The sequence below is a fragment of the Gymnodraco acuticeps genome, unplaced genomic scaffold, assembly GCF_902827175.1.
Source record: "Gymnodraco acuticeps unplaced genomic scaffold, fGymAcu1.1, whole genome shotgun sequence".
Lineage (NCBI taxonomy): Eukaryota > Metazoa > Chordata > Actinopteri > Perciformes > Bathydraconidae > Gymnodraco > Gymnodraco acuticeps.
In genome coordinates this window covers 2,018,737-2,036,225 of record NW_022990010.1, presented here as the reverse complement: position 1 = coordinate 2,036,225, position 17,489 = coordinate 2,018,737, and the positions used below count along the sequence as shown (strand labels likewise).

Below are 17,489 nucleotides of genomic sequence, written 5' to 3'. Positions count from 1 at the left end.
ATCACTATCTAATGTAATGCCTTGTGTTTAAATAGACCATAACATGTTCTTAGTAAATAATATATATGTCTGAATACTTAATGGTTTTGTTAAATAGTTTTTCTTGTTGTGGGACCACACTTTGTAGGCTACTAATTCGGTAGAATGCCCCATATCATAAAAACTAAATACGCTGCGTAGGTTGTAATTAATTTGTATTTAGTATATTAGGTGTCTTGTAAGCCACAATTAGAGTGAGCTTAATACAAGCCTAAACGCCTTTTTTAAGGTGTAGCCTACTATTATTTGTATCGCCGTGTTGTATGTGTGACTGCAGGGCGTCATCACTACAGTTGATTGGTGGTTTGCGGCTGCGTCCGCATGGCAACCGCGAGCTGTGTACAAGAGAGAGGGAAGAAGGGACCTTTTGGAGACGCTGACCGGGATTTCAACATTCAAACACCCAATTCCTGTTTCCTTCTTCGGACATACTGTATCATTGGAGACTGCAGACGGTTTGGAGCGGCTTTAATGCGGCGTGTTATTGGCGAAGCCTGACAGGTGAGGAGCTGGCACGGATCCAAGACGGCGTGTTAGCCTGCACCGTCCGGTGTAGCCATGCGCGAAGTTCTGCACATTAGAGTGGAAATGTATGACATTAGCTCTTGTTGTTCTGCATGCTGGTCACAGCTGTTGGTGTGTGCGCTATGTGGTGTCATACTCAGGTAAACAAGTGTGTGTGGGGTGAGCGCAGATAAAGTGCTGAGGCTGTCAGGTTTGGGCCGCAGACCTACTGTCACATGCACAGAGCTGGATGTTGTTTCTGTGTTTAGGGAGGAACAGGGCGGTGTCACCGACAGTCTCCTACACACACACACACACACACACACACACACACACACACACACACACACACACACACACACACACACACACACACACACACACACACACACACACACACACACACACACACCTCTGGGGCATCGCTGCTCTCTTAGCCTCTTATTGCTCTTACAGGGCAAGAGGATCATGCATTATGAAGATGCATCATGTTTTTGTCTAGCTGCCTCTGTGATGTTTCTGTGATTAACTATTTACAGCCCCACCTTATGGTGCATCGAAGATACTCTTACGTTCAGAGCAAATGATTGCTATTAAATGTTTAGTGGACTGCAAGCCACTACAATTGTAATGAATGCTCATCACCGTAAGATCCCGTTTTAACAAACTGGAGGCTCAGAGACATCAGAAGCTCCTTAAGAAGAGTTGATTTTAAATACACATCAGGTTAGTGTTGTTACTGACCAGCTGTTCAAACCATAAGAGTGTATTGTAATTGGTTGCATTTGTGTCATATAAAGAATGACCATTTGTCAGTGTTTAAATCATTAACATTGATTTCAAACTGTTAACCTGTCAGGGCACACTCTTTTGTTTCACACACACAGATAATGATGTATAAGTGACTCATATCAGAACAGTTATTATTGTTTGGTCACTAATTAACTTGCCTACACTTTTCTTAAGTCCAATACCTAGCTTGTGTTTTTCGTTTTACACCGTTTTACAGAACATTTAAAACATATGGCCATTTAACAGATTGCATGATATTTATAAGCTGAGATTCCTGAACAATTGAAAAAGATATCACATGACTAAACAACTAACAATTTAAAACTGAGATTTCACCAATTCATTTCAATCCATGTATTAGGGTTTAATTAGATAATGTACTGTTTAAGAACCATTAACGGTTCTTTCTTTATTGATGCAACATTGTCAGCATCTCCTCTTCTCTCTCTGTGTATTTCATCCAGCTGTGTAAGCTGCGACCAAATATCTGTAACTATGACGGCAGAGGAGACAATCGCCATCAAGGAGGCGGAGGTGATCAAGCTGATGCTGGACTTCCTGAACTCCAGGAAGCTCCACATCAGCATGCTGGCCTTAGAGAAGGAGAGCGGCATCATCAATGGACTCTACTCTGACGACATGCTCTTCCTCAGGTACGACTGTACAGCAGACCTGTGTGTTGGATAACGGATTATTCTCGTGTCCTTAAAGAGAAAATTAGACTTTTTAGTTTTATCTGGCAGTGCTGTATTTTTAAGATCTGGGTTGGTTCTGTGGTTGGCTGCACTGTGATGGGAACAGGCTTTCTAGAGTCCTCCTCAATTGTTAATGTGTTGCTTTCAACAGACAACTCATTCTGGACGGCCAGTGGGAGGAGGTGATGCAGTTCATTCAACCTCTGGAAGGAATGGACAAGTTTGACAAGAAAAGGTGAATTATTCTAACATGACATGCAGATTATTTTGTATTTATTCTATCACATTATGAGGAGGAGACCTACCTGAAACTCTTGGAGGTAGAGCTGTAGGATGCTTGTAGCTTGTTAATTTTGTGTGGAGTTGTGATAATGTTTCCCTTCAAAAGTGACTGAGTGTAGACTTACGAGTTAAGCAGGCCACTGGTAGCCTAGGGACCTAAATTAGGTGATTCTCAGTACTGCAGTGGCATGATCATGCCATTTCCTGACGGCCTCTATTTCTTTCTAACCACCAAACACTCAGCACAAATCATCCTAGTTCATTGACAGATTTATCAACAACAATCCAGCCTAGGAAATGTCCAATTGGAGTTATTGAATTCATGTCATACAAAGTCATCTTTTTAATACTGAGATTTGTGTTTTCAGGTTCCGCTACATTATACTGAAGCAGAAGTTTCTAGAAGCTCTGTGTGTAAATAACGCCATGTCTGCGGCTGAAGACCCTCAAAACGTGCGTGAATATGAAATAAGGAACCAAGTATGATTATTGGCAATTTGAAAATAGTCTCATTAGATCCAATGGTGTAAGTGTGATTGAATGGATTTGACACAGCTGTGTGACTATGAAGCAAAAAGAGCATCTTACAGCCACTTACTCACATTTCCTTTTTGAATTGTACATCTACTTCAGCTGGAGCTTACCATGCAAGCGACAGTCAAGTGTCTTCACAGTCTGGAGGAGTTCTGTCCGACCAAAGACGACTACAGCAAGCTTTGTCTCCTCCTCACCCTGCCACGCCTCACCCACCACGCAGAGTTCAAAGACTGGAACCCCAGCACGGCACGGGTCCACTGTTTTGAAGAAGCCTGTGCTATGGTGGCTGAGTTCATCCCCGCCGACAGAAAGCTGAGCGAGGCAGGCTTCAGGGCGAGCGGGAACCGTCTCTTCCAGCTGCTCATCAAAGGGATTCTGTACGAGTGCTGTGTGGAGTTCTGTCAGGTAATGTGACACTCTGGAAATGAATTGGGTAACATTCATTAGATGTTAAAAGGCTCAAACCTAATGCTACCTCGCTAAACCTATTAAATTGACTTTTCAAGTTTTCGAACATGTCAGATCTGATTATATTTATATATATATCCTTTATTTAACAAGGTAAGAGTCTCATTGAGATTAGAATCTCTTTTTCAAGAGCGACCAGGCCACGAAGGCAGCATGAACAACACAAAACAATACAGGCAGACAAATACAGCTGTCGTAAAACACAAATGAAATGGCACATTAACCAGTCTGTCAATATGCAAATAAAAGAAGCTGTTATAAAACATTACAAAACATTCCTTACATGTTTCAAAATCGTCATAGGCAAGGCAAGTTTATTTATACAACACCTTTCAGCACAAGGCAATTCAAAGTGCTTTACAAAAATGAAAGACATTAAGAGCATTAAGAAACATATTATAAAATGGCATTTATAAACACTAATTTGAAAGCAAAGATAATAAAACATGAAAGCAAATGTACATGAATGAAAGTTACAGTGCAGTGTGACATATGAATATATCAATTAAAAGCAGCAGCAAAAAGAAAAGTCTTCAGCCTTGATTTGAAAGTCATACACAAAAACTCAACGAAAAGTCCTCTGCTTCTATTTTTCAGAGTAAAGCCACTGGTGAGGCGATCACAGAGGGGGAGGTGTTGCTCGGTGTGGATCTGCTCTGTGGGAATGGCTGTGATGAGCTGGACCTGTCCCTGCTCTCCTGGCTGCAGAACGTCTCTCCGGGGGCCTTCTCCTGCGCCTTCCAGCAGAAGACCCTCAACATCCACGTGGACCGCCTGGTGAAGCCCAGCAAGGCGGGCCACGCTGACCTGCTCACTCCATTGATCAACCGCCTGTCCCCCTGCCCGACCTCCCCCTTTAGCCAGAGGCCACATTCAGCAGACACCTACATGTCCAGGTCCCTCAACCCAGCTCTGGACGGCCTGTCCCACGGCCTGGCTGCCCAGGACAAGAGAGGCATGGAGGCCAGCATGATGTCGGCCCTGAGTCGGAGTTTAGTGGAGAATAATCTGCATCAGCAGGACGATTCACCTGAGAAGTAAGGGTCAGCATGAGCACACCTGTGAGCAATGTGTTTTGTGTTAGTTATGTTCTAGGACAAACAGATGGCTGAAGTTCAGTACCACAAATGTCTGCAGCACTGCACAATACGTGTCAATACATACCGTCCCGTTTCATTTGCAAAACTATGAGCCTGTATCACTGCAAAACAACTTTTCCCCTGTCGCGATAACACACTTTATTGTCTTCTAAAAGTATCCCATCACATGTTTTGCTCTGATTATTGCTACTTTCCCTCAATCACTTTCACAACTGTATGTGTCTTAACACATATAAACTGATTTATTAGCAGATGGTACTTTTGTTTTACATACTTAACCATGGATTTCCAAAACTCAGGTTGTCCAATATCAGTGATACAGTTTATGTAGCAAGCTTTAATTATATTGAATCAGCTGATAGCCGATGGATCAAATATAATCTAAAGCATTTAATGGAAAACATATAGAAACTAATTTTACTCATTTGAAAGTTGATTCAGTAGGGTCTCATAGGAAATTAGGCAAAACTTGTGTAAAGTCCATAAAAGTATTAAAAGTAAAGGTGAGCTGACATATTTGCTCTACAAGGGAAATGCAAATAAGTAAAAAGTAAAGTAATGCAGGACACAGGGATGTAATACATGAGTTGAGGGAACTCCTTAAACTGAGCAGTTTGTCTCACTGTTGGATGTTGTTATGGCTCCACCTGCTGGAAACAATAATGTTCTCAACTGGTTCAAAAGTGAGATCGCTCATCCTTTACAGGAATTTGTCTTGCAGTATGTAATGCAATTTATGCCATGATTACAATTAATCAAATCCGCATAATAACATTAACATTAAAACATAATTATTTTAGTAAAATAAATGTAGCATGTCTAATTGTATTGAAGTGCTCTGGCATTGGCATATGACTTGGTCATAAGACTTTGCAAAACGAATAGCAATCATTCAATGTATTTCCTTTCGCTACATACGGTGTATTCTCAAGTTAAATATACAGAGAGTCTGTGATTTTATTTGTTCTACTTACTTTATTTTATTTTCCTTAAGTTCACTTTACATTTCCATTTGTTTCCTGTCTATAGGAAGCAACCACAAGGGCTGGATGGACCCAAAACAACTCGCACACCTCTGACCCCCGGAAAAGATGGCGGGCCCCCCTGCAGCACGGACACAGATGAGGTAATAAGAAAGCCAAACCCTAAACAGTAACTTGTTGTATATGTTGAGACTAGTTCTGGTTCATATGAACCTTCAGAGCAATGTAAAGCCCAATCTTTTCTTGAGTTGTGGAGTGTCTATCACTGTTGGTTGCTCAGGCTGAATTGGTTTCATGACTTATGTAAAGACTGTAAAAAGTCATGGGTGTCTGTCTGGTCAGAGTAAGATGTTAAGTCTGTCTCCCCTCCACGGTCATTACTCCATATTTTAGAGATTTAGAATACATTCCCCCTGAACCACCTTGTATCCACTGCCTCATAAATCCTTCCCCAATTTCCCCCCACCTCTGTCCACGGGGTCCGACCCTGTCCCAGTGAAGAGAGTGGAGGTCATGGACACCGGAGGCAGATCACCTGGTTTGATTGGGGGGGGGGGGGGTCACACCCGAGATGTCCCGCTGTCCATCATCGCTCATCTTTATGCATCCCAGATCCCATCCCATGCAGGAGCAAAGTAGCTGCAGATTGGATTGTGTGTGTGTGTGTGTGATATGAGGTCCTTGAAAACCTTTTATGGGATGGATGATGGAGGACGAGGCCTTGGGAGTTGAAGAGTTGTCAGTAGGGGCTCTCGGGAGAGTTGGTCTATTATAATCTGGTGTGTGTTGTGGCAATGAGAACTGCCAAGCATTGAAGCAAAGAATATTGATAGGCGATAATAACCTGCTCAGGGGAAGTTGCTAGAGAGTTCTTTCGACATCTTCTGCAAAAACAAGCCCCACGGTATAAGTTGATTTTCCCCTCGCTGTGTGGATGTGTGTTTGTCCAGCATCCCGAGTCCTCAGAGCACATCCAGGAGTATCACCGGCAGCGTCTCCGAGTGCAGCAGCATCTGGAGCAGAAGCAGCATCAGAGACAACTTTACCAACAGATGCTACTGGAGGGAGGGGTGAAGCCGCAGGACATTGCCCAAAACAACCTCACTGAGACCTTCCTCAGCAGGTGAGCAAGTCACCTTAAAAGAGTCAACATCAGTGATTTAATTAATGAAACACAACTTCATTGAGATTGTGTTTTTGCTCAGATCCATTCAGAAGTTGGAGGAGATGAATGTGGGGATTGACCACAGAGCAGATGAGGTGATGACGCAGTGGAACGGACTGACAGAAAACACTTCCAGCCCCCAAAGCACCGCTGCCCAGCACACCCCAGACACTGGGCCACCAACAAACAAGCCAGGTGGGAGGGTCAGCAGCACCCCTCTAAGAACCGGGGGCCACAGCTTGCCCTCCCTCGGAGAGTCCCCCGTCCCTACCAGTCAGAGGTAAGAGCCTACAACTCCCAAGAACTAGCGTCTTATTTGGTTTGCATTTTCATAATGTCATTTTTTTCCTGTCAAAATCTCTTCAAATTAATTTGTACTAGTGTTGAATAAATCTACCTTTTTGACTGCATGTGTGTGTGCATTTTCATTTCAGTGCTGAGAAGATCAGAGGGGCAGTGCAAGATGATTCTGGCTGCTCTGCAACACGTAATTCACAAGAGGTGAACTGCTCAAGGATTACTTGTATATTATTATCATAGTTATTGTAGTATAGGTACATTGTTCCAAACTGTAAAGTTAAAGGTGGGGTAGGTAAGTTTGAGAAACCGGCTCGAGATACACTTTTTGTTATATTCCATGGAATGCTCTTAACATCCCGATAGCAACGGCCCGGCTAAAATAACTGGATGGCCTACCTGCCTGTCAGCCTTCCATCTGTGCACAAACTTATCTTGTGCCCTCATTGGTCATGTGCGCGTTCGTGTTTGTTGGAGGAGGGGCTCTGTAAGGAAGTGGCAGATTTCTTCCGGCTGTGTATTTTCAAATTCTAGCTCACTCGAGCTGGTTTCTCCAAAATGACCTACCCCACCTTTAATGCTATAAAAAATATCTGTTGGAGCTGTATCCTAAAGGTTAACCCGGAGAGAATTTGCGTTTAAAAAATCTATGCTGATGTTTATGTGATCATTGTTCAAAAGATCATCTGTTGTGATCCTGTGCAGCCGGGGAAGTCCAAAGCGCAGTTTGTGAGGGTGAACCAGCTGGAGGACACTCAGGCGGTGCGCGCCGTGGCCTTCCATCCCTCCGGAGCGCTCTATGCCGTCGGCTCCAACTCTAAAACCCTCAGAGTCTGTGCCTACCCAGAAACACTCTCCCCCAGGTAGGAGGAGCCTCTACTGGAACCTACAGATCAAACTATTACATTTGAGTACATGATAGATTATTTACATGCTAAATTATATTACTGAAGAGTGTTTATAGAAAGTAAACCTAACAAGCCAAAAAGTGTTTTGACTTAACCTACAGCATGGATATCAATGTAATGTGCATTCAAGTACACACGGGATTTGGGCATTGTGTGTCGATTATGACCTAGAAAGCACAATGGAGAAACTGCTAAATTCCTGTTTTGTCTTTAATTTGTTTTGAATGTTTTTGACAAAAAACAGACACATTGGAGAAAATTGGTTTAGGTTCACACATAAGAAAGTTATTATTCGACTGACAACTCCAAATTGTTCTTAAATCTCAGTCTCTACATGTATGGCAGCCATTCCATTCCAGTGTCTTTTGAATTCCAACACAGAGAATTGTTGTCAGTAGTTTATAGAATAAAATACATTTGCATTATATACATTTGACTCAAGTACATACCTATAAATAGTAAAACCAGAGAAACTGATAATGCTTCATTGGTCTCTGCTGTATTTCACATTTGTTATTACTATATAAAATGTTAGAATGCCTGCCTTCGCACCTTCCTTAGTGTATCTGTCTTGTCTTCTTGGCTCCAGTAGTGCTTCTGGTGCAGTCAAGCAGCCGGCGGTGCGCTTCAGGAGGAACAAACACCACAAGGGTTCCATCTACTGTGTCGCCTGGAGCCACTGCGGACAGCTGCTGGCCACTGGGTCCAATGATAAATTTGTCAAAGTCCTGCCTTTCAATGCAGACAGCTGCAATGCAACAGGTAACAGGTCATGTTTGGGGTGTAGCTAATGAGTTGTGTCCATTTTCACAGCAACTTAACTTTAACCTAAAGACCTATGTTTTAATGATGGATGATATACCTATGAGAATGTAAAATACAATTTCAGGAAGAATACCTTAGGCAAGTTCTCTAAGGATATTGAGATGATGGTACTGTTTTCACCCTCGGCTCTCCTCTGATTAAGGCCCAGACCTGGAGTTCAGCATGCATGACGGCACCATCAGGGACCTGGCCTTCATGGAGGGGCCCGAGAGCGGAGGATCCATCCTGATCAGTGCCGGGGCCGGAGATTGCAACATCTACACCACCGACTGTCAGAGGGGACAGGGCCTGCACGCCCTCAGCGGACACACTGGTACCTTAGCAACAGCTCCTCCAGGACATTTAAGAAATCAGTTTGTAGACATGGTTGATCATAAACAGTATCTGCATTTTTCATCATAATAAACAAATTAACAATATCTTGTTTATCTTGTAAACACAAAATACTTGGTAAAACAAGGTAACGGTATAAAATCCAAGACTGTTAAACACCATAACATTCAACTGTTTGCAACTTATATATATATCAATATTCCAATTACTTATATTGTATATTACCAAGTATATAGACTATTCTGCACTATTTCTATTATATTATATTTGATTTACTTGCACTGTTATCTGTTTTATTGTGTTGCACTGTTGGAGGAGCCTGTGACCTAAGATTGTCATAACTACACTGTAGCTCGAATGACAATAAAAGCCTTGAATCCTTGAAAATGTTAATTATTTAACACCTCCCCTTTTTGTTTGACCAGGTCACATTCTGACTCTGTACACGTGGGGCGGGTGGATGATCGCCTCTGGCTCTCAGGACAAGACGGTGCGCTTCTGGGACCTGCGGGTGCCCAGCTGTGTGCGGGTGGTGGGAACAACTCTGCACGGCTCAGGTGAGTCCAAACTACTTTCACCTCACTGCTGCAGGTTGGTGTGGTACCACAGTTCACCCACAGGAGGGCACTAATGCTTCGTGAAGATTTCTGGAACACAGCACAGCTTCACACTTATGTCCTTATTAAACTGCACAGCTTATATTTGACGGATTTCTCATAGTATTTTATAATATCTTTTTAAATATTGCCTGTATTTTAGATTTCCTCTTGATAAGATAAGACATAAGAAGTACTTTATTCATCCCAATTTGGGAATTGTTTGCGTTGCAGTAAGACAAGGCATTTGTACATTAGAGAAATTAAAAGACTAGAAATAAACAATCCAAAAAAATAGCATTATAAAAGTAGAAAATATACATGTTAAAATACAAATGTACAGTAACAAAATATAAAGCAGGATATTATAAATACATTAAGTGTGTAAGGATGTGATATGATATGTTTATTGTACGCACCAAACCCCAAGGCAAAATTGGTTATAATTAAATAACCTTGGTAATGAAGTACATAAATAAATAAAGTGCAAATTCTGAAATCCTTTAAAATAGACACTTTAGATTAGACCAAGTTAGTTGTCCCATTTAAAAAAAAAAAAAAATTAAAAAAAATAGTAGCAGTAGAGGCTCAATGAGATAAACAAATCCCCAGTTCAGAGTTTTAGAGTTTAAATATTTTTAAGGAAAAACAAAAAGTAAGCGGTCAATTTTTTCTCTGTCTCTCACAGGAAGTGCTGTTGCCACGGTGGCGGTGGACCCCAGTGCGCGCCTGCTTGCCACAGGTCAGGAGGACAGCACCTGCATGCTGTACGACATCAGAGGAGGCCGCATGGTCCAGACGTATCGGCCGCACAGCAGCGACATCCGCTCAGTGCGTTTCTCCCCCGGAGCCCACCATCTCCTCACCGGCTCCTACGACAACAAAGTCATCATCAGCGACCTTCAAGGTAGCTGTCTGCACGGGGTGGGAAATAAACTCAATGTCTGGTGTGTGACAAAGTAGACTCAGAATGAAAAAAAATGAGTCACTTCTGATCATATAATCCAATTTGAAAAGGTAAAACTTGCCCATTATTTACTTAAAACGGTGTCTGCCGTATAATAATAATCATAATAAATTACATTTTTATAGCGATTTTCTGGCACTCAAAGTCATTAAACAATATAAGGGAGGGTTGGGTTCAAACCGACAAGGACAAACAGAGACAATCAAAAGGCATGGATTAATGGGTCTATTAGTAGACAGAGGAGAAGAGATGAGTTTTGAGGCAGGACTAGAAGAATGTGAGGGACTCGGAATCACAGAGATCTTGGGGGAGGGAATTCCATAGCCTGGGGGACCGTTGGGGTTGGTAGGGGGTCAGTTGGTGTTTCGGATTTTTATGAAGTCATGAGAAATATTGTAATTTCCACTTACTTTTAAAAGAGTTACACTCTTTTACACCCATATATCTGATGCTTTTGCTACCATGTCAATTGAAAACAACATTCTGGTGTTTGAACCCACTGTTTGCCACTTCTTTCTCGTACCCAGGTGACCTAACCAAGCCCCTTCCTCAGATGGTGGCAGGCGAGCACTGGGACAAGGTGATTCAGTGTAGGTGGCACCCCCACGACCGGACCTTCCTCTCCTCCTCTGCAGATCGAACTGTCGTGCTCTGGGCCCCCGGCCCCTGAGCCGTTCACTGGAGGAACACTGGTGGGCCACAGCAGGAAGCACAAGAGTACTCACATCCCAGCGAGTGATCACTAACTTGTGTACTTGTGTGTGTGTGTGTGTGTGTGTGTGTGTGTGTGTGTGTGTGTGTGTGTGTGTGTGTGTGTGTGTGTGTGTGTGTGTGTGTGTGTGTGTGTGTGTGTGTGTGTGTGTGTGTGTGTGTGTGTGTGTGTGTGTGTGTGTGTGTGTGTGTGTGTGTGTGTGTGTGTGTGTGTGTGTGTGTGTGTGTGTGTGTGTGTGTGTGTGTGTGTGTGTGTGTGTGTGTGTGTGTGTGTGTGTGTGTGTGTGTGTTGTGTGTGTGTGTGTGTGTGTGTGTGTGTGTGTGTGTGTGTGTGTGTGTGTGTGTGTGTGTGTGTGTGTGTGTGTGTGTGTGTGTGTGTGTGTGTGTGTGTGTGTGTGTGTGTGTGTGTGTGTGTGTGTGTGTGTGTGTGTGTGTGTGTGTGTGTGTGTGTGTGTGTGTGTGAGAGAGAGAGAGAGAGTGAGACTGATAATGCCTGTATTGAAAGGCATGAGTCATTTCACTGCAAGCACACCTGCAAGTTAGATTTGTTTTATTTTTCACAATACTAAACTACATTTTATTCAGCATAAGTCCGTACTTGGTACAAAACATGAATGTTACTTCAGAAGGGAAGGAGCGTTTGGTGAACCATGAAGCGTTCGCTGTCTCTAGTTTCTGTAGGAGGCAGTAAGCTGGACTCTTCATGTTGTGGAAAGAAAAGCCACGGTTGGTTATGCATATCATAATGTGCCTTTTTTGTGACATTTGTAGATATTTTTGGATGTGTGAATTGGATTGATTGAGAGATTTATTTATTTATTCCGTATTTTGTCATAAGGCTTGTCATCTGTCAAATATTGTAATGTCACTATAATGTAGAAAATGATCACTCATTGGCAGTTTTGTGCACTTATTAAAAAGGGAAAACAGTAATTAGAGCTATACAGTATGTTCAAGTTTGTAACATCAGTGGCTACTCATTTGTAACTTAAATAGATAAATTGCAACATGGAAATAAGTAAATGTTGGTTGTGACATTTTAGAAACCTGTTTTTTATGCCTACAAATGCGATGTTCATTACAAAGCTTCATGCATTGTTAAAAAGTGATTTGAGGAGGAGAAATAAGAGTAGAAGTGGTAATACTGTAACCACTGATCAACTCCTCAGATCACATTCAAATTGAGGTGATATGCAGTTGTTGCCAAAAAAAATACAAAATGTTTAAATAAATAACAGAAAAAAGTTAGCAGGCTAAAGTAAAATATGAAGAGATGAATGCTGCTGGACTGCACAATGTGAAATGACAAATCCACACACATATTCAACTTTATATTCACTTTTACTGAGCACCTATGCAGACACCAGATCGATGTGAGAGAAAAGGCTATCATGCTTTATATTTGTCATTATCTGTGGCTCACAAAGGCATATCCAGTGTCATTTAAAACCTGTGCAGTTAGAAACAATGTGTGTGCACAAATGATGAAATGCCAAGGGGTCAATGGGGTTCAAACTGTACAAAAACATCAGACAGTGGCTGTCTAATAACACATGTTGTTCTTGCTAAATAAATAAAGGTATTTTTAAGTTACACTTTGGAGGTGTAACTTACCTGATGGAATAAAGACATAACGTGTCACAAGACCTCCTGTTGTTTGTATGCATTTTGGCCAAATAGAGGGCACACATTTGAATGACATTTTACTGACTTATGCACACACACACACACACACACACATAAACATTATGTTCTGCTCCTGGTAATTGCATGTGTTTTTATGCGTAGAAGGACTGTGAATGCCTGTTCTGTAAACTGGGGATTGGGACCAGCCAATGTATAAATTATTTTGCAGAAAACATTTAAAGATGAGGGGAATGAGAAGAAGTCATGGACGACATATAGGGAAAGACAAAGTGCAAGAGGTAACTGCAGGGATTTAGCGTCCCTCACATGCTGCTCTGGATCATTCCCCCTTTTGTGAGCTGGACAATGAAAGCCAGGGGTACAGGGCTTAAAAAGGATAGGCACACAGTCACAGCCAGCAACCCTGGAGAGACACCGGCCAACCCAGAGGTATCAAAGTAAAACTTGAATCTGTTTTTTTTCTTCTGTACATCCAGGAAGATACTTCTTACTTTCAGGGTTTCAAAGGCAAATCAACAACTGAGAAACTGATTTGCAGAACAAGCGGATCTACAGAGACCAAAGAGAGAAAGGACATTTGGAGACGAACAGCATGTCTAGGGAAAAGCGAAATAACTATGCCTGGTCTGTTCATGTTTCCTTACAAGAACAACATAGTTTGACACATTTGAAATTGAGATTTGTACGTTTTATTTGGATTTGATGTAGGTTTGGGTTTTTCCAAGAGCAGCATTGAGGATTACGGGGTTGAGGATCAGTGTATTGGTTTGCTGGCTGTGTGACAGAGAGCCACACTGCTGACAGTTCAGTTGCTCAGTGTTGGAAGATTAGTTTGTGGTGCGTTGGGGGAAATTAGTGGTGAACAATGGCTCTGAACTGCCTGATAGGCAAGCTTTTTGTTACACAGCGCCGTGGGTCAAGTGCTTTGCTGGCTGTGAACAATTTGCAAGCGACACTGAATAATGACTCACTCTCTTTTCTAACGTGCAGGCATGTATGATTGAAATGTTACCGTCAAATCTTTGACTTTTGTATTTTATGGAAAATGCCTATGGTAATTCCAAAAGCAGTCTCGCTATTGTTTTTTAACTGTTTTAAATAATAGGTTTCTTTCTGTACATTTAGTTTTGGAGTGTAATCAATATATTCTGTCTGCTCTGAAACCAGAGTTACTAAGTACATTTACTCAAGTACAACTTGAGATACTTGTTCTTGAGTATTTCCATTTTCTGCTATACTTTGTACTTCTACTCCACTATAATTCAGAGCTAAATTGTGTACTTTTATTCCAGTAAATGTATCTTGTACCTTACTTTACAGACTTGAATTAACAATGTATAATATAAACAACTGTTAAAAAATACTTTAGGGACACCTTGAATACATTCACATTATTCTGAAATGGACCAATTTGCGTAATGAGTACTTTTACTTATGGTACTTTAAGTATATGTTGACGCTAATACTTTTCTACTTTCACTTGAGTGACCCTTTGAATGCAGGACTTTTACTTGTAACAGAGTATTCTTACACTCTGGTACTTCTACTTTTACTCAAGTACAAGATCTGAGTACTTTGTTCTTCCACCTCTGTCTGAAACGACATACACATAAATGCACTTGATTCAGATAGGAAAAGAGAGGCAGCAGGTCAGTAGAGCTATCATGGACACATCCCATGACAGATGATTTCGGTCTGTCGCACATCCAGGAAATGTAATACGTTGTTTTCCAAAATTGTCACGGAAACTTGACCAGATATACTGTATAATGATGTATAATGAATATATTTGGCATGAAGGGCGTCCATGAGTAAATCTTTGAGTGTGGTGTTTATATAATGACCATGTTCTGCCCTGTCCTCCCTGAACAGTTGCTGAATGTTTAGGAGGACAGCGCTTCCTCTGGCTTCTCCACGATGCTGTATACTTTAGCGGGAGGGGGCACGCTCTGCGGTTTAGCTGCCCTTGTGCTCCTCATTGTTTCTACGGCAACTGATTTCTGGATGCAGTATCGGTACTCGGGTAGTTCTGCTAATCAGGGACTTTGGAGGTTCTGCATCAACCACAAATGCCATGCCCACACCATAACTGTGGGTGAGTACTTCAGAGGCCTTCAAACAAGACAACAAGTATGATATGGACCAATCAGGAGTTTCTGAGGAAATGTCAGAATGTTAATAGGGATAAAGTTATTTCAATTACATTTAAAACTCAGCTCTTAGCCACAGACAACTGGACTTGCTGCATTTTGCAAAGTATATTCCTTCAACTCAGATCTGAAAAATAATTGTTGCCACACATTTACACATACTGTATCTTTAAGAAGCTCATTGGACTTTGCAATTCAAATGAATGGTATGACAGCCTTTCACAAACAGCATAATGATAACATTTGAATAGCAGAGGAATTGTCTTGTTCAGAATGTTAATCATTTGTAATCAGAACAACACAATTATCTACACAATTAAATTATTTAAACAAATGTTTTAAAAGAAAAGAAGAGCATATTAAAGCAGACGAGAATTCTACATAATACATCCATAAAAATGGTCTTATAGTGTAAAATTCCCAACTGCACAGTACTGCAGAGGAAATCTGTATTTCTGTAAAATCCAGGCCTTAGTGTTTGTGTGTTGATGTGTGCGTGGTCCTTGGTCTTGTTTGTGTCCAGCCTTCTGGGATGCCACCCGGGCCTTCATGCTGCTGGCGGTGCTGAGCTGCTTCGCCGGTGTGGTGCTGGGCCTGAGCGCCTTCACTAACGGCACCAAGAACCGGAGGGTCCGCACGGGGGGCATCGCCCTGGTCCTGTCAGGTAACACACACACAATAAGTGAAATCAACAGTCAGTGCCAAAACATGTTTATCTGGTTTCCGTTTTCCCTGCATTAAACGTTTCTGAGATCTTTTTTGCAATATTGTGCATTCTTAACTTTACCTCCCATTTTTAAAGGTTTTCTCGCTCTGCTGGCTTTGGCGATCTACACCGGAGTGACCGTCACGTTCTTTGGCAAACGCTTCTTGGACTGGCGTTTTTCCTGGTCTTACTTCATTGCTTGGGTGGCCATCATTTTGGCTTTTACAGCAGGTATACTGTGTGAAGTTATTCTTAATGTTTTGTAATAATGTTAACTGGGAGTTAACAGTTGGGACTACAATCCTTGTCAGCAATAATAGAATCTAAAGCATTCCATTATTGCACATTTGTTGGGTCAGTGGAAACTTAGACTTAACTCCTTCTGCTGTTTGGTGTCTTCCAGGTGTGTTCCAGCTCTGCGCCTACCAGCGCACCACTGCAGAACCGGCTCCATCAAATAACCAGGATACCTGAACAGGACAGCATGCCGTTTAGCTTCAGGACTGTTGCAATGCATGTCACTGCTGCTTTTGAGTATAGAATGGAATAAATAGAACGATAGACTCCTGTGTGTTTCACTGCAACTGCATCACTTACATGTTTCTAAACCTTGACCTCAACATTTGAAAAACATACCTAACCTTTTCTTCAGGGGAGGAGATGTGCTAATCTTAGACCACTAAATAAAATAAATTAACTACATTTTATTAATTGCATTAAAAATAATTATAGTTAATTTTAATTAACCCTTTCATGCATAGAGGTCACTACAGTGGACAGCTATTCAAAAGGTGTTTTCTTGTATATGCATTGTTTTTTTTGCATAGTTGCACCATCACCATGGCCCTATTGCATCATCCCATACACTGCCACTCAGTGCCAAGTCAGTGTAAGTGCATGATACATGTCTCTAAACCAGTGGTTCTCAAAGTGGGGGGCGCGCCCCCCCCCTGGGGGGCGCAGAGGCATGCCAGGGGGGGCGCGAGAGACCAGGAGGAAAAATTATTAAAAAATTAATAAATAAATCATAATTTGAAAAATTATTGATTCAAAAATAATATGATGCAGTACTATTACGTCTGGGTCTCTGTGTTTCATTAAAGCTCGGCTCTGTGTGTGTGTGGAACGAGCCATTTTGTGTGCGCGAGAGAGAGAGCGCACCGGTACCGGAGATCGTTGTTGTTAGCGTCTGGTGCTAGCTAGCTACGCTAATGGATATAAGGAGTTTTTTCAACAACAAAGTGGAGGAGAGTCCTCTCCTGTCAGACTGAGAGACTCAGTGAGCTACTGTAAAGGACTCTCTCAGTGTTATCTCAGTGGGTCTCAAACGTTTTGGTCACCATTAATGTAAACAATTATTTCCGAGGCACACATTTATATGATCATTATTGTTTTAAAAAAAACAGCTATGAAATACTATATGACAGTAAAACAAGACTAAAGTTTAAAAGGGTGATTTGTAAAATATCCATAAAGAAAAAGTAAATCTGTTAACAGTTCTGTTTCATATGGGTGTTGAGAGAGGTATCCATAGATCTCTTCATTTCGCTCTCAAAGTGCACCAGATTGATGCTTTTAACTTCAAGATTGAAAAAAATATCTTCCCGGGGGAGCTTGTCCCCGGACCCCCCTATGTGAGGTCCACACACCACCTATAAAAATAGCACTTTACCCCTGCTTACACCTATATGTCGTGAGCTGATTATCGTGCCTTCATTGTAACAGTTGCGGGTACATTGTGTATATGCGTGGGGATTGTTACAGTAGAAAATTCCACTGTAGTG

At 41.7% G+C, this 17,489-nt stretch overlaps 2 protein-coding genes across 5 annotated transcripts; both read left to right on the top strand.

The window, feature by feature from the left end:
* Positions 1–341: 341 nt before the first annotated feature.
* Positions 342–11,277, top strand: LOC117544215 (WD repeat-containing protein 47-like). 4 transcript variants are annotated; one of them, XM_034213073.1, is made up of 16 exons: positions 342–540; positions 1,800–1,988; positions 2,182–2,265; positions 2,681–2,765; positions 2,946–3,254; positions 3,915–4,354; positions 5,447–5,543; positions 6,351–6,523; positions 6,606–6,845; positions 7,000–7,066; positions 7,568–7,725; positions 8,363–8,532; positions 8,738–8,908; positions 9,354–9,485; positions 10,213–10,431; positions 11,019–11,277. In XM_034213073.1, the coding sequence occupies exons 2-16, from the start codon at positions 1,831–1,833 to the stop codon at positions 11,159–11,161; spliced, it is 2,646 nt and encodes an 881-aa protein (XP_034068964.1). In that variant the 5' UTR covers positions 342–540; positions 1,800–1,830; the 3' UTR covers positions 11,162–11,277. The 4 variants fall into 4 exon arrangements, with proteins under 4 accessions (XP_034068964.1, XP_034068963.1, XP_034068962.1 ...); XM_034213072.1 differs by having other exon boundaries at positions 8,360–8,532; XM_034213071.1 differs by having other exon boundaries at positions 7,544–7,725.
* A 1,975-nt stretch (positions 11,278–13,252) lies between these two features.
* lim2.2 (lens intrinsic membrane protein 2.2) lies at positions 13,253–16,262 on the top strand. Its single transcript, XM_034213176.1, has 5 exons — positions 13,253–13,278; positions 14,722–14,944; positions 15,523–15,663; positions 15,802–15,936; positions 16,109–16,262. Exons 2-5 carry the CDS (start codon positions 14,767–14,769, stop codon positions 16,177–16,179), a joined length of 525 nt encoding a protein of 174 aa, XP_034069067.1. The 5' UTR covers positions 13,253–13,278; positions 14,722–14,766; the 3' UTR covers positions 16,180–16,262.
* Positions 16,263–17,489: the final 1,227 nt, after the last annotated feature.

Coding starts and splice junctions, on each gene's coding strand:
- LOC117544215 (XM_034213070.1), top strand. CDS start 1,831: ATGACGGCAGAGGAGACAATCGCCATCAAGGAGGCGGAGGTGATCAAG. Junction 7,067..7,543: donor CAACACGTAATTCACAAGAG/GTGAACTGCTCA, acceptor ATTGTTCAAAAG/ATCATCTGTTGTGATCCTGT. Junction 10,432..11,018: donor CATCATCAGCGACCTTCAAG/GTAGCTGTCTGC, acceptor TCTCGTACCCAG/GTGACCTAACCAAGCCCCTT.
- lim2.2 (XM_034213176.1), top strand. CDS start 14,767: ATGCTGTATACTTTAGCGGGAGGGGGCACGCTCTGCGGTTTAGCTGCC. Junction 14,945..15,522: donor TGCCCACACCATAACTGTGG/GTGAGTACTTCA, acceptor GTTTGTGTCCAG/CCTTCTGGGATGCCACCCGG. Junction 15,664..15,801: donor CATCGCCCTGGTCCTGTCAG/GTAACACACACA, acceptor CCATTTTTAAAG/GTTTTCTCGCTCTGCTGGCT.